Genomic DNA, 23,307 nt, shown 5'->3' with positions numbered 1-23,307 from the left:
AATTGCCCAATCAAGAGCCACTTAATGGACAATGGATCTTGGAAGGCTGCAATCCACATAAGAAGTCTGCTTGAGGAGGTTCAAGGTAGCATGTGAACCATGGCTGCCACCTGTAAGTTCTGAATCATGCATGGACTTGTGACTTGCCCATGTGACTCCAAAACTCCATCTTGGAGCTGGAATTCTACACAGGCAGTGGGAGAGGTGTCCACCCACCAAAGGAAGTCTATTTAAGCCCCTGGGAGACCCCTCCATTTGGTCTTCAGCTGGCTCAACAGATAGCCTCTCCACCCCCAAGGATACCTGAAAGAAACTGGAACAAAAGACAGTAAGTACTGGGGGGTGTGAATGATTGCTGGACCCACACTAGAAGGAGACTAGTCTGTAAAAGCAAGCTTACTGCAACACCACTCAGGGTGAGATTTTATCTGTATTCAGTTTTCTTACTGTATTATGCTCAGACTTACATGTTTTCTTTTGCTTGGTAATTCACTTTGTTCTGTCTGTTACTACTTAGAACCACTTAAATCCTACTTTCTGTATTTAATAAAATCACTTTTTAATTATTAATTAATCCAGAGTATATATTAATACCTGTGGGGGGGAGGCGGAACAGCTGTGCATCTCTCTCTATCAATGTTATAGATGGCAAACAATTCATGAGTTTACTTGTGTAAGCTTTATACATGGTAAAATGGATTTATTTGGGGTTTGGAACCCATTGGGAGTTGGGCATCTGAGTGTTAAAGATAGGTACACTTCTTAAACTGCTTTCAATTAAGCCTACAGCTGTTAGGGGACATGGTTCAGACCTGGGTCTGGGTTTGCAGCAGGCTAGCGAGTTTGGCTCAAACCAGACAGTGCACTGACGTCTCAAGCTGCCAAGGCAGGAATGCAGGGGCAGAAGTAGTCTTGGCACATCAATTGGCAACCCCAAGGGGGTGTCTGTAATCCAACCTGTCACAGGCAGATTATCCCACATCTGCCTACTGTTGCAGTCTCACACCATTCTCTGCAGCATCTGGTTCTAGCCTTTGTTGAAGACAGGATATTAGACTGGATGAACCTTGGTTCTGATCTGGTATGGCAATCCTTGTGTTCCTGTAGCTTACAGAGCTGAATTCATGATCTCTTTTCCTACCTTTTTGGTTTGCATTATTTCAGTTTTTGTATTTTCTTTTCTCTGATGATGTTTTAGAGGACCTGTATGGACACTGTCAGATATCTTGTTTGAGTGGTCTTATGAGACTATTTAGAGCTGGATCACCCCCTCTACTTCTGTTACTGTTGAGAACCCAGATCCAGTGCCTCTCCCACAAGGTGCATGGAAGTGCAGGAGTTGTGCTCTGCACCACCTTCCCAAAATGCCACAGATGTCTCTCTGTTCTAAACTATGCAGATCAAGTTCTGTCTCTCTGGCCTGGTCCACACTACAGCGTTAAATCGATTTAAACAGCATTGTTTTAAACAGCATTGTCCACATTACAAGGCACTTAAAATCGATTTTAAGGGGTCTTAAAATCGATTTCTGTACTCCTTCTCAATGAGAGGAGTAACCCTAAAATCGATATTACTATATTGATTTAGGGTTAGTGTGGACAGAAATCGAAGTTATTGGTCCCATTCTTTTACTGAGCTACCCAGAGTGCACCGCTCCGGAAATCGATGGTAGCCTGGGACCATGGACGCACACCACCGAAGTAATGTGCCCTAGTGTGGACGCGTAAAATCAATTTTATAAAACCTGTTTTATAAAATCGATGTTATTAATTTCAATTTTACTCTGTAATGTGGACGTGGCCTCTCTCTCTCTCTGTAGGACAGGCTAAGCATGTGGGGATGGCCACTCCCACAACTTTGTTCCCTCCTTAGTGGGTGATCTGCTTAAATGGTTGGAGTGTTATTTTTTCCAGCTAGTGGACTTGGTCTAGGGGGGAATCACCTTCCTAGTAATGAAAGTCAATAGTTCAAACCTGCTGACAGCCTAAGCAGGATTGGTTACATATTTAAACTCAGCCTCAGGTCTCTTCTACATGAGCAGATCCTCTTGAAATAAACATGCTGATGAGAAAGCAGGTAGGTTTGGAAAGCCATTGACCTTTTCCTGCAGGTATATTTGTTGTAGCACCTGTCCACATACCTGTCCATTTGTCATGCTGGATGGTTTACAGTGGTAGCTGTTTAATTTAATCAGAAATAACTGAAAGGTGCCTAGTTGCCTGGTGGTAATTGCCAGAGGAACAGCGTTATCACCATTATACAACTCAGCCCTTTGGCATTGTCAGGAATTATTTTCATCCCTCTCCATCATCAAGTTTGGGACATGAGTTGGTTTGGTTCAACCAGAATAAAGCAGTCAGTGAAGAAGTGGAAATGAACTATTTATTCTGACAACAGTTTCAGCAGCCAAGTAGGTTAAAGGCTGTTCTCATTGTTGCTGAAGCTTGGGAGCTGGGCACAGAGTAGCTTTAATTACACAAAAGATCCTGTGTAATGAAGGGCAGGAGAAAGACATAGAGATGGGGGAGGAGAGAAGATATAAGCAGGAAGAAGGGAGAGAGGAAAAAAGAGGGAGAGAGGTGAAAGAGGCAGGATAGAGGAGGAGAAAGAGACAGCTGAAGTGGCTATGAGATGGATAGACAGAGCTGGTGTGTGTGTCTGTGGGTCTGTGTGCATGTATGTGTGACAGAGAGAGAGATCTCGATGGAAAAGTCCTATCAAATTTAATAAAAGACTATCACCTTCCTATAAGTTATTTTTGATCCCTTCTATGGAATTTTATATTCCTGCTTTAGCATTTGCTTAAAAAATTGTTTTAAAAAATATCAGAAAGGATTTCACTCTCTGTTAAGGTGTGCAGGGTAATTTTTGCAGAATCCTATTAAATGTCAGTAAAATCCTATTGATGTTATTCCTATGAAAATTGATAAAACTTTTTCAGATGTGTGAAAATAGGAGTGAAGAAGATTCAGAGATGATTCTATGGAGTTCAAGCTTACACCTTCTATAATTCCTTACTCAGCATGTCAGATTCTTAGACTCACTCACACTCGTCAGTAAGCAGGTGTCACTTATGTAACCTTAAACATCACCTGTGAATATGGCTCAGTGAGTCTAGAGAAGTCTAAACTGGTGTATCACATATGCCAAGAGGTCAGAAGAGTGTGGCAAAACACAACTGACAGGAGGAAGTACGCAGGTGCAAATTAAACTAGGGGATGGCAAGGAAGTACATCAAACATTGTCCTAATGTCCTGGAGTGCAATATTCCTGATGCTCCACCTGCTACCCTAGAGAATGTAAAGTGTGCTGTGACCAAGCAGCTTAGATTGGGGTCATCAGGTGTGTGTCATGAGCTATAACTGAACCAACTGGTGTTTCCTACAGTGCTGTGAAATAAACAGCACAGCTCCAGAAAAACTGGACTAGGGGAGCAACTGTGCACATAGCCTATGAGTGTATCCATGGTTACTGGCTTTGTTAAATCACATTCCTCACAGTCCGTTACACCAAGGTGAAATCCCACACAATACGTGAGTAGCTGGTATGAGCGAGTAAGGGCGTGAGACGTCCCTTCCCTCCAGCTGCTCAAACAGGCAGCAGCATGTTCTGGGTGATGCCCCGTTTGCTGAGGATGGGGCAGAAGGTTGGGGCCAGAAGATTCCATGGTAGTTGGACTTGGCAGTTGGAGGTGGGGAGCAGGCAGAGAGATGTGGGGGGAATAAGGAGCTGGGGAAGGCATGTGTGGGGGCCAGGGATGTGAATGTGGAGAAAGAATGAGAGAACTCACCAGTCCCAGGGAGAAAAACAGATTTTTGCCAGATTTTTAAAGGTGTTTAGGAGCCTATAGATGCAGAGAGGCACCTAGTGGGATTTTCAAAAGTGCTGAGGTGCCTATTGGCATCTTCAGGCACCCGAACACCTTTAAAAATATAGGCCTGAGAAACACACCTGAGAAAGAAGTGATGCTAGGTTATTGCTTCTCTCCCTGCAATTGGAGGGGAGGGGCTCTGAGGGGCTGATGACCCTGGGGCTAAGAGGGTCATCATTAAGTACCATGATATTCCCTTCATCTCGGAGCAACTCCTGAGGGAAGCAGAATCTTCTGTTGCTGAATAGGAGTGATGAATAGGACCATGAGCTCCATATGCATCTTATACTGTCTGGAAAGCTTACAGGTTCAAGTTGTTCATCCTTTCTCAGGCTAGGTATGATGGTGATTTTGATGTAGGTGTGTGTTGTAAACAAGTCCAGGGTTTGGAGAATCCAGGATCCAAAGGAAGAAACTCAAGAATTGACCTTCCATGCCCTTTGGCAGTCTGAGGATTTGATCTGAAACCTGGGAAGTGTCTTCCAGACTCCATCCTCACAATCTTTCAGCTCATCAGCTACACTAGTATTTTCATGTACCTTTAAGGCAAGGGTGTCGCTCAAATCTTGCCTGACTCAGGGCCACATTTGCAACTTGGCAGAGTCTAGAGGTGCACATTTAATTTGCAAAAAATAGAGGAGATTCTAGTTGTTATTATCTTTGTTTCACTGAGGTTAAAGGACTTCAGTCTCTTTTGAGACTGCAAACAATAAGCCCAGTTAATGACATCTGTGGTGGTTGTTTTTGTGAGGCGGATATGAATGTCCAGAGGAAGTTGGACTGAGATTCACAGTTTATTTCACACATGCAACACAGCTGTCAGGTGGTAAGGATTTTTGGTCACTATCAAGCTATCTGGATGGAAGCCTCTCTCCATTGGGAAAGGTTTGGCTGGAACAGAGTGCTCTGGGCTAGCTGCAAATCTCTCGAGGAGACACAATGCCAAGAAATATTTAAGTGACAAACTGAAAAGATAGTTAAAACATTTCTAAAAATTAGGGCTGTCAAGTGATTAAAAAAATTAATTGCGATAAATCGTGAGATTAAAAAAATTAATCATGATTAATTGAGCTGTTAAACAATAATAGAATACTATTTACATAAATATTTTTGGATATTTTCCACATTTTGAAATATATTGATTCCAATTACAACACAGAATAAAAAGTGTACAGCGCTCACTTTACTTTTTGTTATTAATATTTGCAGTGTAAAAATAAAATAGTATTTTTCAATTCACTTAATATAAGCACTGTAGTGTAATATCTTTATCATGAAAGTTGAACTTAGAAATGTACAATTATGTACAAAAATATAACTGCATTCAAAAATAAAACAATGTAAAACTTTAGAGTCTACAAGTCCACTCAGTCCTTCTTCTTGTTCAGACTAACAAGATTGTTTACATTTGCAGGAGATAATGCTGCCCACTTCTTGTTTACAATGTCATCTGAAAGTGAGAATAGGTGTTCGAATGGCACTGTTGTAGCCAGTGTTGCAAGATATTTACATGCCAGATACACTAAAGATTCATATGTTTCAGAGTAGCGGACGTGTTAGTCTGTATCCACAAAAAGAACAGGAGTACTTGTGGCACTTTAGAGACTAACAAATTTATTTGAGCATAAACTGTAGCCCACAAAAGCTTATGCTCAAATAAATTCGTTAATATCTAAGGTGCCACAAGTACTCCTGTTCTTTTTAATGATTCATATGTCCCTTCATGCTTCAACCACCATTCCAGAGGACATGCATCCATTCCGATGGGTTCTGCTCAGGGCTGGCTCCAGGCACCGGCCTGGCAAGCATGTGCTTGGGGCGGCACCTTGGGACGGGGCGGTGCTCGGGGTTTGTTTTTGTTTTTTTTTGGTTCGACAAGGTGGCGCTGGGGGGGAGCGGGGACTTGGGTGGTGCTGGGGGGGCGGGGACTTGGGGGATGCAACGCAACGCTCGGGGGGCAGGGAGTGAGGGGGTGGCGTGGTGCTGGGGGGTGGGCATTAGGGGGGCCGATGTGGCACGGCGCTGGGGGGGGGCGGGGACTGGGGGGGCGACGCAGCGCCCAAGGAGGGGTTGGGCAGCGCTTCCGGGGGCGGGGCGGCGCTCTTTTATTTTTGCTTGGGGCGGCAAAAATGTTAGAGCCGGCCCTGGTTCTGCTGAATAATGATCCAAAGCAGTGAAGACCAAAGCATGTTCATTTTCATTATCTGAATCAGATGCCACCAGTAGAAGGCTGATTTTCTTTTTTGGTGGTTCAAGTTCTGTAGTTTCCACATCAGAGTGTTGCTCTTTTTAGATTTCTGAATACATGCTCCACACTCTGTCCCGATCAGATTTTGAAAGGCATTTCAGATTCTTAAATCTTGTGTCGACTGCTGTAGTTCTCTTTAGAAATCTCACATCGGTACCTTCTTTGCGTTTTGTCTACAGTGAAATGTCCTTACAACGAACAACATGCTGGGTCATCATCTGAGACTGCTATAACACCAAATATATGGCAGAATGAGGGTAAAACACAGAGCAGGAGACATACAATTCTCCCACAAGGAGTTCAGTCACAAATCTAATTAACACATTATTTCTTTAATGAGCATCATCAGCATGGAAGCATGACCTCTGGAATGGTGGCCAAAGCAGGAAGGGGCATATGAATGTTTAGCAGATCTGGCATGTAAATACCTTGCAGTGCTGGCTACAAAAGTGCCATGTGAATGTCTGTTCTCACTTTCAAGTGACCTTGTAAATAAGAAGCAGGGCAGCATTAGCTCCCGTAAATGTAAACAAACTTGTTTCTCTTAGTGATTGGTTGAACAAGAAGTAGGACTGAGTGGACTTGTAGGCTCTGAAGTTGTACATTGTTTTCTTTTTGAGTGCAGTTATATAACAAAAAAAAATTTACATTTGTAAGTTGTGCTTTCACAATAAAGAGATTGCACTATGGTACTTGTATGAGGTGAATTGAAAAATACTATTTCTTTTGTTTATCATTTTTACATTATATTATTTTATTACAAATATTTGCAAAGTGAGCACTGTACACTTTGTATTCTGTGTTATCATTGGAATTGATATATTTTAAAATGTATAAAACCATCCAAAATATTTAATACATTTTAACTAGTATTCTATTGTTTAACAGTGTGATTTAAAGCTGTTGAGTTGGCACTGCTCTCCGCAGCCGTGGGATATTAGGCTGGAACTGACCAGCTATACAAGCCCAACAAACAGAAGACTGACAGTCTGATTGTGTTTCCACTGCTGGACTGAGTTTTACATTCCAGAGTGGGCACTGGATGAGCCATGTGGATTACAGCGTCAAAGTGCAGGCTGGCTTGAATGTCAACAGAGCACAGTTTAGTCCCCTATTTCTCTCACATGTACTTTATATTTCTTTGTGCAGTATCATTCACTTCTTTGACCCTTAGGTGAAGTGCTGGGAATGGGGTTAATTTTGTTTTGTTTTCATTTTATGGGTCCTTAATTGAATATCTAGAAGATGGGAACTAAAGGATGCATCAGAAAAATATTTCACTGTAGAACTGTTACTGAAAATGACAAAAAATGTTTGTCTTTATGTCTTACAAACTCAAAACAGATATTTTATCAAGCTGGGACACCATGTAACCCAGTTTAGTCTTGCTGTATAGGTGATACCAACCTTTATGTAACCCTTCTGCCCCTCTGAATTGGCTGCAACAAGGTCCGGGTTTAGTATCCAGGGGTTCTGTTTCAATAACACCATGCATAACCAGCTCGAGCCCCCACCCAGTAACCTGGGACACTTACATACCACACCTCCCTGGGTGCCTTTAGGAGGCAATACTTCCCCTCTCGCAAGCACGGAGTCTGAGTGTAGCACAATCTTTTTAATAAAGGAAGGAAACAATGTGGCATTCCATTGGAGAAACACCACAAACAGGATTATAGCACAAACCATAAACAAACAAAAAAAACCCACCCCCAGGTACGTTTGGCAATGTCCTTTTTCCCTTAGGGTCTTAAGTCCAATCACCCCAAAGTCCAACAACCCAAAAGTCTCTGGTCAGTGCCACCCCAGAATTCGAGAGTTTATCTGCAGAGTTTTACCCCCCCCCCACTAGCCTGGGTGGAAATGGGGCAGGGAGGAAGTCCACACAGGGTGTTTAGGGGCACCTTACGTGGGCCAGGGCCAACTGCTCCGCCTCTCCATGGAGTTCTGCTGCAGCCTTCACCACGACCAGCTTCACCACACCAGCTGTGCCGCTCCTCCAGCTGTTCCTGCAAACTGCTTCACTCCGCTCACTGTTCCATGGGCTGCTCCAACACACTGCAAACTGCTTTGCTCTGCCAGCCGCTTAACAATGGGTCTTCAGGCTCCCCCACTAGTTAACACAGCACTTTGTAATCTCAATTCAGCTCTTTCAGTGATTTCAGCTCTTAGTAGGGGAGCCTTGGTGCTGGTACCCCATTGGCCCAACATGAATTCAGCTTAGCAGTCTCTAGATGGACTCCTAATACAATCAAAAACTAGCTTTATTTTTAACATTGGAGAGAGGAGGATGTGCAATTGGTGTCCCAGGCCCTCAAAAGGGGCCCATACCAGTCCCAACCTTTCCCCCCTCGTGGGGTTTTGGAACCCATGTTCCAAGTTTAGCAAGTACCATCCAACTGAGGTTGAGTCATTTCTGTCACAAAACAGTCCCACAGCTCCCCATTCACACAATCGGGGTGACAAACTTTTTTTTTTTCCTGCCGCAATAACAAAGAAATTGGGGCTTCCAGAGCTGTTAAAATCACCATCCCAAGCTGCTGTGGAGTTATGCTAAGTGGGGGGGAGGGGCGTGGATGCCAATGCAAATTCTTAAAATTCTTTCCACACTTTTTACAATTTACCACCAGATGTCAGGGTAGCGCTCATCCTGACTCTGCTTACATCCTCCCCCCAGCCGAAAATTTGTCGTCCGACAAATCACATTTCCTACTATACCAACTTATTTGTTTCCTTCAAAGGGCCTTAGACAGCCTACTTTAGTTTTTACAAACCTGTGTGCTAAATGAATTGGCTTCTTACTATTTACTCCAGGTGCATTGTAAGTTAACCGTTTCACTGGTTTTATTACCCTGTCTTGCCTATTGAGAATTCCTGTTGCTGTGGTAGGGGGGACATCCTCCTAAATGATGGATGGGGAGATTTCCTGTGAGTTCTTTTCGGATACTGGCATAGGTCCCTGCATTTCCAGCTCCAGCAGTGGAGGGTCGAAGGTGCTCAGGACATCCTCCATCTGCATGTTGCCACCGTCCGACAACTTGTGCATGTCATTACACGGGGGTCCCCCCAGTGGCTCAGGAGTGTAAGGAATGGGCCTAAATACGCCTGCCATAGGGTTTAGGGTGGAAGAGGAGGTGCTTTGTTTTGATTTAGCTGATCGAGACTGAAATTTTGTCTTTATTCCAGGAGACACCAGGGTTGTGTCTTTCTTCTCAGACTCACTGTCACATGTGCTGAGTAGGGGCAAGTTAGCTGCAGAAGGCCGGCTGTCCACGTTGGAGGGCGGCTTTGGTACAGCACCTTTGTTTTGCCCAGTTGCCCTGTTGTGGCCCATCTTATAAGGGCTGCCTACCAATTTCCTCACAGGGAGCAAAAGGTTTTTATGCATGGTTTTGGTTTGCCCTGGACCCTCTTCAGGTTGGATCTTGTAGACCGGCAGGTCTCCTAGCTTTTTTATCACCAAGTAAGGTATTGCCTTCCATCTGTCAGCTATTTTGTGTTTGCCAGCAATATCCAAATTTTGCAGCAGGACTCTGTTCCCTGGCTGGAGCTTTCGCAGACGCACCCTAGCATCATATTGATGTTTGTTGCGGTCTGCATTCTTCCGAGCTGCAGACGTAGCTAATTGATAGGCATCCCGCAGCTTTTCTCATAGTCGGGATACATATTGCTGATGGGTTTTATAGCTATCGCCATTCTTTGATACACCAAAGCACAGATTTATGGGTAGTTTTGGTTCTCGCTCAAACATCAAGAGATATGGGGTGACTTCCGTGGCATCGTTCTTTGTGGCGTTGTAGGCGTGCACCAGAAATGCGACCTGTTGGCTCCAGATTGCCTTCTGCTCTGGCCGCAAAGTCCCTAACATATCTAATAGGGTTCGGTTGAACCTCTCTGGCTGAGGGTCATCTTGTGGATGATAAGGTGTTGTCCTTGACTTTTTAATACCTGCTATTCTCAGCACCTTCTTTAGAAGGTGGCTTTTAAAGTTTTGTCCCTGATTTGAGTGTATCCGGGCTGGGAATCCATAAACTGAGAAATATTTTTTCCACAGTACTTGAGTGACAGTGGTGGCCCTCTGATTACGTGTGGGATATGCCTGCGCATATCGCGTATAATGGTCGGTCACTACTAGAATGTTCCCAATATTCCTTTTGTTCACTTCTAAAGACAAGGAATCTATGCAAACAAGCTTCAGAGGTTTGTTGCTGGTGATGTTCTTTAGATATGCAGTCCTCGTGGGCAGAGGTTTTTTTTGAATACATTGCGCGCAGGTCTTGCATTTTCTGCGAACATCTTTAGCCATTCGGGGCCAATAGAATCTATTGTGAATAAGTTCCAGGGTCCTCTTCATTCCTAAATGTCCAAAGTCGTCATGCAGGGCCCTCATGGCCAGGGCTCTGTACTTTTTCAGCAGCACTAGTTTATTTTGTTGCTTTTGTAGAGGGTCTGTGATCATGCAGTGTAGCACTCCCTGAATCAGTTTTAGTTTGGTCCATTCTCTCAATAGTAGTTTGCCCTTTGGGGTAGGTGGGACAACCGCAGCTGGGCCTCGCCCCTTCCTTTTGGCAAGTAGTGTATCACGAATGTCAATATCTTGCAGCTGGGCTTCCTGCCAGTCAGCCTCATTGAGCATGGGCAAGGGAGACTGGTCCAAAGCAATCTAGTTTACTGAAGCAGAAGGCGCGCATTCAGGGGGTAGGCCCAGAGTTTCAGCAACACATCATGAAGGCTCTCATGGGCCTCCGGCTCTCGGCGACTTACACTGCAAATAGCTCTTACTCCATCCATGGGTATCACAGCAACTCCTGGTGCCTGTGGACGCCTGGACAATGCATCTGCATCTACATTGCTTCTCCCTGATCAGTATTGAATGCTGAAGTCATAGCTAGCCAAAGCGGCCACCCATTTTTGCCCTGTAGCATCCAGTTTAGCACTTGTTAACACATAAGTTAGTGGATTGTTGTCTGTCCACATCTGGAACTGAGCCCCATACAAGTAGTCTCGAAATTTCTCAGTGATGGCCCATTTTAAGGCCAAGAACTTCAGCTTGTGGGTGGGATAGCGGGTTTCACTATCAGACAGTCCTCGGCTGGCAAAGGCTACAGGTTTACGCTTGCCTTCCACCTTCTGGTACAGTACTGCTCCCAGACCCTCCAAACTGGCATCAGTATGCAGGATAAATGGCTTGCTTGGGTCTGCAAAGACTAGGACTGGGGCATGAGTTAGGCAAGTAATGATGTCTCGAAAAGCACTTTCACTTCTCTCATCCCACCGTAGCCCAAAGGGTTCGAAGGGACCATAGTGTCTCTGCATGGAAGGCCTTTTATCTTTGGTTTTAGATTTGTTCTTGCTGGACGGATATCCCCTGGTAAGATCATTGAGGGGTTTTACAATTGTAGCATAGTTTTTTTACAAATTTGCGGTAGTAGCCACTAAACCCAAAGAAAGTTTTGAGTTCTCTGTAGTTACTTGGACGTGGCCATGTAGTGAGTGCTTTTATTTTATCAGGATCAGTACTTACACCCTCTTGGGACATGATGTGACCCACATACTTTACCGAAATCCTGCTGAACGGGCATTTGTCAATTGAAAGCTTTAAACCATAATCCTTCAACCTATCAAGCACTTTAAGAAGTTTTTTTTTATGCTTCTTTAAAGTTTTTTCAAACACAATCAGGTCATTCAAGTAAACTAACACTTGCAGTAAATTCATGTCTCCCACAACTTTCTCCGTAAGTCGTTGAAATGTGGTAGGTGCTTCAGAAATCCCTTGGGGCATGCGTTCGAACTGATAAAACCCTAATGGGCAGATGAAGGCTTTCTTTTTCCAACTTTTTTTACCCAGGGTGATTTGGTAGTATTTACTCCGAAGATCCAACACAGAGAACCACTGGCTTTCCAGCAAACAGTCTAAGGCATCTTGGACTTGAGGCATTGTGTACTGGTCAACCACAGTACGGCGGTTTAGGGTGCGGTAGTCAATACACATTCAGATTTTCCCATTCTTTTTACGGACCACCACAATGGGTGAGGCGTATGAGCTGCAGGACTCTGTAATGGTGCCATTTGCAGCCAGCTCTTGAAGATGTTGTCGCACATCTTCCATCTCAGAGAGAGCAAGCCTTCTAAATCTCTCTCTGAAAGGTCGAGAGTTATGTAGTCTGATGTTGTGCTTTACTCCTTTTGCACATCCCACATTTCACTCATGCAATGACAACACCTTGGATTTTTCACAAAGTTTTCTTTTTAGGCGATCTTTTCACTCCTCGGACAATGGTGAATTTCCAAAATCAAACTTTGCTGGGTCTTTCCCTGACCTCCTTTATTAGCTGGGAGTAACTTGGGGGATGTTCCTGCCATTCTTTTATTTGGAGATGAAGTAGGATTGGGTTTTGATACTGAGTCCCTTTTACAACTTAAGCCAGTTTGGTCTGATCCATCTGCTCAGCAGTTACTGCTCCCCTCATAACAGCTCTCTGAAGCAGTCTCTCCAGCCTCTGTATATAGGCTGAAATTTTCTCACCCCTTTGCTGTCGGGAATTAAGGAATTTACAGTAACTATCCTCAGGGCCCTCTACGCTCCCAAAGGTATTATCAAGGGCCTCTAGGCAGTCCTTCACACTGACCCCAGGGTCAATGAGCTTCAGGGTGCGAATTACATCTAATGCATCTGAGGAAGTGGGTATTCACCCACGAAAGCTCATGCTCCAAAACGTCTGTTAATCTATAAGGTGCCACAGGATTCTTTGCTGCTTTTACAGATCCAGACTAACACGGCTACCCCTCTGATATCTAATGCTGGGCCGCTAAGGCTCTCTATTAGACATCGCCGCTTTTCTACATCGGGTACAGTCCACTCCTGCAGCATTTCAGTGGTATGCTCTAACCAGGGTTCAAACTCCTCTTCCCCAGCAAATAACCTTAACTTATGACAAGAGTTTGACGTAACCAACACAATCTTTTCCAATATATGCCCCAGTGCTTTTGCCCAATCATAGGCTGCGTCTGTCGCCCCTGAGCTAGAGGCTATAGGACTGGGGCCCAACAAACCCGACATATTAGCCATTATACAAACAGCAATTTCCTCAAAATATAAACACAATTATTTTCCTATACAGTGCAACACTCAACAGGTGCTTGCGCGGGGTACTGACCCAGGGATCCTGAACGAGTCCTCAAAAATGTAACCCTTCTGACCCTCTGAATTGGCAGCAACAAGGGCCGGGTTTAGTATCCAGGGGTTCCGTTTCAATAACACCATGCATAACTAGCTCGAGCCCCCACCCAGTGACCTGGGACACTTACAAACCACACCCCCCTGGGCGCCTTTAGGAGGCAGTACTTTCCCTCTCGCAAGCACGGAGTCTGAGTGTAGCAAAATCTTTTTAATAAAGGAAGGAAACAATGTGGCATTCCACTGGAGAAACACCACAAACAGGATTATAACACAAACCATAAACAAACAAAAAAAACCCATCCCCAGGTACGTTTGGCAATGTCCTTTTTCCCTTAGGGACTTAAGTCCAATCACCCCAAAGTCCAACAACCCAAAAGTCTCTGGTCAGTGCCACCCCAGAATTCGAGAGTTTATCTGCAGAGTTTTACACACACACACACCCCACTAGCCTGGGTGGAAATGGGGTGGGGGGGAAGTCCACACAGGGTGTTAAGGGACACCGTACATGGGCCAGGGCCAACTGCTCCACCTCTCCATGGAGTTCTGCTGCAGCCTTCACCATGACCAGCTTCACCACATCAGCTGTGCCGCTCCTCCAGCTGTTCCTGCAAACTGCTTCGCTCCGCTCACTGTTCCATGGGCTGCTCCAACACACTGCAAACTGCTCTGCCAGCAGCTTAACAATGGGTCTTCAGGCTCCCCCACTAGTTAACACAGCACTTTGTAATCTCAATTCAGCTCTTTCAGTGATTTCAGCTTTTAGCAGGGGAGCCCTGGTGCTGGTACCCCATTGGCCCAACATGAATTCAGCTTAGCAGTCTCTAGATGGACTCCTAATACAATCAAAAACTAGCTTTATTTTTAACATTGGAGAGAGGAGGATGTGCAATTGGTGTTCCAGGCCCTCAAAAGGGGCCCATACCATCAGGTACACACACCAATCCCCAACCTTTCTCCGCTCATGGGGTTTTGGAACCCGTGTTCCAAGTTTAGCAAGTACCATCTGTTGTCAGATGTGTTCTCAGATGCTACCGGTGTGGTGCTCTGCTCTCTCCTTGTTGGTATCTCTCGGCTGTGTGTGTGTGTTCCCTCTGTGTGCTGCCCCAGCTCTGCAGATAGCTGACACAGCAGACCCGAAGAGAACCCCCAATGACCACAGAGTCTAGGAAGGTACGAAGGCACGTCGGCCAGGTTTATTGCCATATTGGATACAATAATAGTTCCCTGTAGGTTTCTTAGCCTAACTCAGGGCTTACTATGAATATGTACTATGGTCAATGGACTCGGCTCAGTTAGTGGCGGGACTTTCCACTGCCCCCTCGGCCGGACAAAGACATCGCGCCAAGGATGCATTCTTATACACAGGTACAAACAAGTTACACATCACTCCTGACGTATTGAGGTGCAACCCCTTTACGCAGTAAGGTGCAACTCCTCTACGTAGTAAGGTGCCGCCTCTCACCTTGTACATGTTGGTTTGAACAAAACAACTCTATCCATCATATTACCCTTTTGCCTCTGTCATTGGGATGGGTCAGTCTGTTCCTTGTTATCTGTGTGGAATGTACAAGTATGTGAATGTTCTGATCTCTAGTGTTCAGTACCTTTTAGGTGCGTATCTTCTTGCAGCATCAGCCCTTTCCTTGCCAGCTTCTGTGAGCAGGGCCTGCCTCTGGCTCACAGCTTCACTTTGCTTTATGTTAGCAAAGTCTTGGCCATTATTTTAGTTCAGGCCTCAGGCCTTATACTGGGCCTTTATCAGGGCCTTCACTTACTACACAATTGATTTTCAGTGGGAGTTAGGCATCTAAATACCTCTGAGGAGAGGATCTGGGCCCATGTTCTGAGCACAGCTCAGGGCTGAAATTGTGAATGAAGAGGAAGTGTTGGTGTCACTAAGCATAACCCTAAGTAACTCAGGAAGGTGGAAGGCCACAAGGGTATGGAGCCTTCCTGGTTTTAGGCCTCAGCAGACAAGAGTCCTTCCATGTTTGAACTTTAATTGACCTAAAAAGCCAGGTGTAACAGTCATTATCAGTTGCAACAGTTCTAACTGGTCTAAACCAGAAATAATGAGGCCTGTGCACCTTTAGCAGCAGGACAAGATAACTTGCAGAAGGAAAACTTACTAACGAGCTGCCGCTGCCAAGATTACTTAATGCACCTGCGCTTACGTAATTGCTACAGGGGGAGGAAGGAGGAGGGCAGGGGAAGAAAGAAGAAAGAGAAAAAAAACTTATAAAAAGGGAAAAGCCACTTGTGTAGGTGTGCTGGATTGAGGCATGCTAAGTTTCTCACCACCACTTTGAGATCTCAAATAAACTTTGCTTGCTTCTCCACCCTGGTGTGTGTTCATTGGCGCCAAGCACTCAGGGCACGAACCACTGTTGCTTGCCTCAGGCACCCTCTGTGCCTGCAACAGAAGGGGAATTTGGAAATCAGTACTGCAGGTTTATACAGAAGACTAGTCTCTGCTGGTGCTGGAGAAGTTAACATCCCTCACAACTGCCACAGCTCCTCACCCCCCAGAAAAAAGGGGGGAAGAAGGAGGTGTGTTAACTATTTAAGTGCATCATTAATTTAGATAAGAGGCAGTGAAAAGTGGCAACAGCTCACGTGGTTTAGCTGCTTTGTGGTCCCACCAATAGAAAAAGGGAAGGCAGCAACAGAAAACAGAGAGAGGGTGTATGTGGGCGGGGGGGGGGAGGTGTTACCTGCCCAGCCACCTCAAATTTGAGTGGTGTTGCAACCTGGTGCATGGGGTCGCAACGCCACTCAAATTTGGCCCAGCCACCCCTCTGTCATTCTAGCAGGGAAGAACTCCACTTTTATGACAGCTCTGGTCAAGTGCCAAAGGGGGCATGGGCCCTCCTCCCTTGTTGCTCCCCTGTTGACAGCCTGGCTCCCCAGCTTTCCTTTCTCCTCTCATGCTTATCTTGGGTGACTTCAGTTTCCAGGCTGCTGCCTTGTCTGATGGTGTGGCCATTCACTTCTTCTCCCTTTCCCACATGGTTGACCAGTGATCTAGAGTCATCTGCCTGGTGCCTCTCTCCACCTCATCATGCCACACACTGCTCATCTCTGATCTCTGGTAGCTGATTTTCTATCTCTGTTCACCATTTTATCTCCTTTAACGTTGTTCACCATCCCCTGCTGTCCTCCTCCCCATACCCTGTGCTCACAATGGGTAGCGTGTTCACTCACTTGCTCTCCTTTCCCCACACCACCTGTTACCAAACCCAACTGGATCTTCCCTCACATCTTGGTAAACCCTGTAGAAGTCGCCATGTGTCTTTGTCCTGAAATGCAGCATGGGAAGCAACCGGCTGAATGAAGCCAGAAGGATTTAGTCAGGGAGCAGGGGAGTTGGGGAAACAACCATCCATTTCTTCTGCCCTTTGGTGGAGAAGGGACACTCCAGTTCCCATTCTCAGCGCCGCCCCAGGAGGGCAGTGGGGGAGGGAAGGACTTGTACCCTGACTCTTGTGAGCTGATTGTGCTGAAATCCGCTGGTTTTTAAGAGGGGGGCAGGAGGGAGGAGCGGGAAGGATGACAAAGGGGAATCCAGAGCTACTGGGGCTGGACAGCCTAAGAAGTCGAACCCGTGAGCTCGGGCGCAGAGCACAGACACACAAGCTGCTCCCTGCTGGGGCTCCCCCTTTCTCCGCCCCGCTGGCAGCCAGAGGGGAGAGTAACATTAAGACCCAGGGGCTCCCTTCACAGCAGAGATGCGGAAAGCATAGTGGTCCGTGTGTGGGATGATTGACAAGAAAATAAGCCAATAAAATGGCAAAGACCAGCCTTGCGGGGGCCGGAGTGACTCAATAACCAGTCACATTGCGGACCTCTGCAGGGTGTACTGCAATGTGCCGGGATTAAGCCAACCAGTTCTCGGCGGAGCGGCTATGGGGGCGGAGTTACGGAACAGATACCCAATGTGTTCTCTAATGGGCGGGGCTGGAGGAGGGTGCTAGCCAATGAGCTCAGAGGGGGCGTGTCCTAGGACAGGGCGCCGCTCTTGCTCTGATGGATAAAGGTGGTGCGGACCCGGTAGAGACCAACTGAGCGCGGCGGCAGCAGCGAGCGGTGATGGAGGAGCTGGAGCCGGGTGCGGGCTCCTCCCCGCAGCGCTTCACCTGGGAGGAGATCGGGCTCCGCACGGGCCGGGGGCACCCGCAGCAGGAGCGGTGGCTGGTGATCGACAGGAAGGTCTATGACATCAGCCAGTTCTACCGGCGGCACCCGGGGGGCGCCCGAGTCATCAGTCACTACGCGGGGCAGGACGCCACGGTGAGGGCCGGGGCTGGCGGGTTCCCTTCATTCCCCGTGCAGCGCTGAGTCCCGCGCTGGGGCAGGCGGCGAGCGGGTCATCGCGGGCGCTGATTTGGGGGTCACACTGTGGCTGTGCCCTGCCTTGTGGTGCTAGCACGCTGTGGGGAGGTTTTGCGTGTGGCAAGCATTGAAGAGGTGGAGAGATCAGCAGGGGCGGTGGGGATGGGAGGTAGCAGAGCCTAGGGGATGAGCTAATGAGAGAGGCGATACTAGGCACAAGCTAAATGTTATGGAAAGGGGAGAGAGCAAGAAGGGATTCAGATGCAGGGATTTTATTCCCTGTAGGTGGGGCTGTTGGAAAAATCAAAGGGCTGTATCTAGAGCTAGAGGCCATGAGAGGAATGGAGGGAGCAAATCAGGGGAGGAAGGAGCAGCATGGAGTATGTATGGGGCACAGATGGTGGAACATCTGAGTTAGCCCAGTTCCAAAGGGCCACCTGCTCTTTTAAGCCCTGTGCATGTGGTGATGATGATACTTCCACAGTTCTGTGAGCATCACTAGTCCCCATACAGTCCCCCGTAAAGACCAGGAGGTTGACAGTGTGGTCCAAGTTTTCCTATGTACCTAATTGAGAGTCTGGGGAAGGGGCTTTCTGGAGCAGCTGTATGGTGATGGGGATCCTGAAAGTCTGTAGTAAGGCAGGGAGGGAAAAAAGAAAGGGCAGGTTCAGTAGAACATGTGCCCCAATGGTTGCAAGGTGATGTGCTAATGGGGAGAGGGAGATAAGTAGTGGGATATGCTTATCTCCATTGAAGTGGTAGCTTGGCTTATTTGTTTAATTCTGATTGTGAATCAGAGATTTTAAAGCTGCAGTCTGAGGAAGAAAGGAGATCACAGTATGTTTAGCGCTGGACTTGTAAATTTACCATATATGTGTTAGCTAGAGGTTGATATGAAAGGTGAAGGAAAGGCCCCACCAGCATAGTCCTGGTAGCATGTTGCTGAACATCTAGATTCAGCAGGGAAGAGATAATTTGGGGAAATGAGGGTTTCTTGTTTACCCCTAACAAGGGTATATCCTCAGCTCCATCACTTAGGCTCCAATGTAGTAAAGCACTTAAGCATATGCTTATCTTTAAACATGAGGTCAGCAGGATTGCTCACACACTTAAAATTAAGCACATGCTTAACTGCTTTGGTGGACTGGGTCTCTAAAGTGCATCTGCTTTCCAGGATTTTAGTTCTGATTTATTCTTTATCTAGCAGTGTAGATGTACTTGGTATCTAGGTAACTGATGCTAGATAGAGACCAAAATCCCTGCTCTGCTGAGCTTTCACTTTTAAAGCACAAGCTGACATGCCCATTATGCTTCATGAGATCACTTGTCTGTTAACGCCACATATGGTTTCTGGGTTTTACTAGCCAGCACATGAATGCCTACTTCGTTAAACCATGGCACATATTTTTGTGTGTGTGCCCTGGCTATGTGCACCCCAACTGTCAGCTGTCCTAAGGCATCTCAATGTGGGGAGCTAACAGCAGAGGGTAGGACTTGGGCTGGGTGAAAGTGGTAAAAAGATTTTCACACGTAAGATTTTTCAACAGTTCACTTTGTGTGGTTTTTGCAGACCCACAAACTGTGAAGTTTTGTAAAGATTTCAGAAGACCGTTTTTTGCAGTGACATGTGAGAACTCAAAAAGCAATTTTAATTGCCTGCTCCATTCCTGATCCAGTAGACTACAACATGCCCAGCCCAAATAATGCAGTTTAACTCTCTGGGTCTGAGAAGTGGCAATGAGAACTTCTACCAGAGAGAACACCCCCCCCAAAATACTGAAATTAAAATCTGCACAGCCACATGTGGGTATTACATTTTACGTGTTTGGAAACTGAGGCATAGAAAGGTTAAGGCCAACATTTTTGACTGAGGGTGCTCACTGGTATCCATCTGTTTAAGTTGTTTTCTAATTCGGCATACAAAATTAGTGAACATTTTTGAAATCGATGAGTCTGAACCTGTAAACACTTCTGCACATTTTAATTTTATTTACCTGAGTAGTCCCACTGAGGTAAGTATTTGCGTGGTCAGGGCCTTGGGTCTTAACCTCTCTCAGCTGCGCTTTCCTCATCTATAATAAGGAGATAATGAAAAATACCTAGTACTTCATAACTACATACATAGTGTAAGAGCACATGACTTGTCAGTTCTTTTAGATAAGATCAGTATTTGCAGTGTTAAACCACATGCCTTATTTGGAACCAGAAGTACACAATAAGGCATCAGCAGAGACAAAAAACAAACAGCAAATACAGTACAGGACCGTGTTAAATGTAAACTACTAAAAAAGCAAAGGGAAAGCAGCATTTTTCTTCTACATAGTAAAATTTCTAAGCTGTATTAAGTTAATATTCAGTTGTAAACTTTTGGCAGAACAACCATAGCGTTTTATTGAGAGTTACGAACATTTCAGAGTTACAAACAACCTCCATTCTCAGGGTGTTCGTAACTCTCTGAGGGTATGTCTAAATCTACAATTTTGCAGCGCTGGTTGTTACAGCTTTATTAGTACAGCTGCATAGGGCCAGCGCTGCAGAGTGGCCACACTTACAGCAACCAGCGCTGCAAGTGGTGTTAGATGTGGCCACACTGCAGCGCTGTTGGGTGGCTTCAAGGGGGGTTCGGGGAACGCGAGAGCAAACCGCGGGGAAGCAGGTCTCCTTCCCTGGTTTGCTCCAGTGTTCCCCGAACCCCGAGCAAGCAGGTCTCCTTCCCCGCGGTTTGCTCTCGCGTTCCCCGAACCCCCCTGCAAACTGCGGGGAAGGAGACCTGCTTGCTCGGGGGTTCGGGGAACGCAAGAGCAAACTGCGGGGAAGGAGACCTGCTTGCTCGGGGGTTCGGGGAACGCAAGAGCAAACTGCGGGGAAGGAGACCTGCTTGCTCGGGGGTTCGGGGAACGCAAGAGCAAACCGCGGGGAAGGAGATCTGCTTGCACGGGGGTTCGGGGAACGCGAGAGCAAACCGGGGAAGGAGACCTGCTTCCCCGCGGTTTGCTCTCGCGTTCCCCGAACCCCCCTGCAAACTGCGGAGAAGGAGACCCGCTTGGGGGGGGATTCGGAGAACACCGGAGCAAACCATGGGGAAGGAGACCTGCTTGATTACCGGAGAGGCTTCCTCAGGTATGCTGGGATACCAGCACTTTTCTTGACCTCCGTGGAATAAGCAGGTAAGTGTCTACACTTGATTACCAGCGCTGGATCACCAGCGCTGGATCCTCTACACCCGAGACAAAACGGGAGTATGGCCAGCGCTGCAAACAGGGAGTTGCAGCGCTGGTGATGCCCTGCAGATGTGTACACCTCCTAAGTTGCAGCGCTGTAACCCCCTCACCAGCGCTGCAACTTTGTGATGTAGACAAGCCCTGAGATTATACTGTATTGTCTATACTAAGCAGAAGATACTATGGTGGGTATAAACAGCTGTTCACAGGAGGTAAAACTATCTAAGGCAACACTGGAAGATTTTCAAATGCAGTCTCCATAATGGGCCAGATTTTCAAGGGTAGGTGCGCAGTCTTGCACACATGCATTCATACATGGACAGTCAGGCCACATCTGCATACAAATATTTGACTTGTGCATACAAGGTACACGTCAATTATTTATCTGAGTAAATTAAACATGCAACTGTACCTTTGAAAATCTAGCCCCGTGTTTGCCAAGAGCTATATAATTGCAGAGTATTATTAAAGGGTACTATCAACTTAAAAATCACCCTGGTGTCTGGAAATGTTTTCCCTGCTACTTTTACAAGAAACAATAGCTAAGATTACTAGAACTGGAAAAATGTGACTACCCATGTAGGTGCTACCAAATACGCGCATCACATTTGCTCTTTCCCTGTGTAGTCAGTTTCTCTCTGAGTCTTTCACACGTGGGGAGAGAAAAGGTTTTTAAAAAATTAAGACGATGTGGTTGTAAATCACAAAGTTTGGCACATAGACTAGGGGCAGATATAGTACCTGAAACTACTTTAATTTATTGTGATTGATGACATTTCAATTTCATTATGTCTCTTTTAATCCCAGACACCAACTGGAGTAGGAATAGAACTTGGGACCCAATGCCTTCTAGGGCTGCACAATATGGGCATAGCCAGCAGCCTAAGGCAATGTGCGGATCTTCACAACCTCCACAAGATCATGACAATTCCATCCATTTTAAGCCCTGTTGCAGTGAAAGAGTGCCTGAGAAATGGGTCAGTCATAAGGGTCACAGGCACCTAGTGTTGGATTTATGTGCTATCCAGTATTAACAGACCCGTAGAGCAAATTGTGACAGATATTATAATATCCTGCAATAGCCTACACAAACCTTATTGAGCTGCATTAAACCTTATTTTCTTGAATTGTGTTTGATATCTTTGGAGTCCATTGTATTAAATGAGTGGTGTATATATCCTTGTGGGCCAGGTATTATATGTATTTTCACGGGAAGAGTAAATACAGCTTCTTCAGGAACTGGGAAAAGAGGGAAACGGTGATTAGTCAAAGGTGTACAGGTTATAACATCTTCAGAGAAGCACCCCTCCCTGATGCAGTTTGCATAAACTGGATTTTCCAGAGATCAACAGACGAAGAAAGGACTTTTGGTTAAATAGCCTGAGTTAAAACTGACTTAGACCTTCTTTCTGATCCAGCAAAAGGCCAGGCCCTCTTATCTAAGGGGGAGGAGGGGCAATCCTTAGGAGAGGGTTGGGAGGTCTTTGGTCCACTGAGGCCCCATAAAACTTGGATTCTTGTTCTGAGCAAAGGGTGTTATAAACCTGAAACCATCGGACAACCACTGGGAGGGATCTGAAGGACGCTCATTCTCCCAGAGCCCATGCTGGAATTGAGGTGACCTCTGGTAAGCATATTACCAAGCATGTAGGTTCTTTTATTGTTTTAAAATGTTCTCTCTGTAATTCTTTCCCCTTAAGAATTGAAGTGCTTGCTTAGAAAGAGCTGTGTGGTAACTCATAATTGTTGGCAATTACCCTGTTGCTAGTCTCTGAAAAGAAAGCAAAGCACAGACCCTGGCCTGTTAGGCAGTCTGCCTTGCTGGGGAATAACACAGTGTAGGCAGGCAGCTGTTCAGCCTGGAAATACCCTGTTCAGAAGGGAGAGAGAAGCAGGTTTCCATGCAAGAGAGGCAAGACTGGCGAGCCAGAAACCTAGAATGGGATGCCCTTGCTGAACTATATGGAGGGAATATGGGAACAGTTGCCCTGAACTGTGACACACACAACAAGTGTTACACTTTCTTATCTTCAGAAAGTAACTACAACTGGGTGAAACAGAACTGCTGACCTCTGAAGTAGCTGAGCTGGAGTGAATCCCAGCTTTTTTTGGATATTTCTGTACTGGAAATCCAAAATCGGACTCCTAGAAAAAACAAAAGCAAAGGGAAAGCACTTCCCCCTTAAATGCGTGGCTTGCTTCCTCAGTACCATGATTATCAGAAGGTGCATTAAAGCCCCATCACAATCCCCTACCCCCACCCTCCCTTGAGACTTTACTGCCAGGTTGTACAACCACTACTGTAATGACTGGTCTAAACTTGTGGTACCACCGTTTCCTGGTCTGCCCATGTACAACCCCCTTATTCTCCCTCTTCCAATAGGAGAACAGAGATGAAAATGCCCCTCTCCTTCTCCCTTGTTTACGTAAGCCTGAGCTGAGAGGATGCCCTCTCTCC

General features: G+C 46.1%; 1 protein-coding gene across 2 annotated transcripts in view; it reads left to right on the top strand.

Annotated features, from left to right (window-relative positions):
- Positions 1-17,342: 17,342 nt before the first annotated feature.
- The window catches only part of LOC127051048 (acyl-CoA (8-3)-desaturase-like), a 161,534-nt gene continuing 155,569 nt past the window's right edge, over positions 17,343-23,307 (top strand). Inside the window, exon 1 of one of the 2 annotated variants that reach the window (XM_050952903.1) lies at positions 17,343-17,586. In XM_050952903.1, coding sequence (XP_050808860.1) covers positions 17,386-17,586 — 201 coding nt within the window. In that variant the 5' untranslated portion in view covers positions 17,343-17,385. The remainder of the gene's footprint in view (positions 17,587-23,307) is intronic. The other variant, XM_050952902.1, reaches the window with a different exon arrangement.

This window comes from Gopherus flavomarginatus, chromosome 5, assembly GCF_025201925.1.
Source record: "Gopherus flavomarginatus isolate rGopFla2 chromosome 5, rGopFla2.mat.asm, whole genome shotgun sequence".
NCBI classification, from domain to species: Eukaryota; Metazoa; Chordata; order Testudines; family Testudinidae; genus Gopherus; species Gopherus flavomarginatus.
Note: the sequence above shows the minus strand (reverse complement) of the source record. Positions and strands in the feature narration are given on the sequence as shown.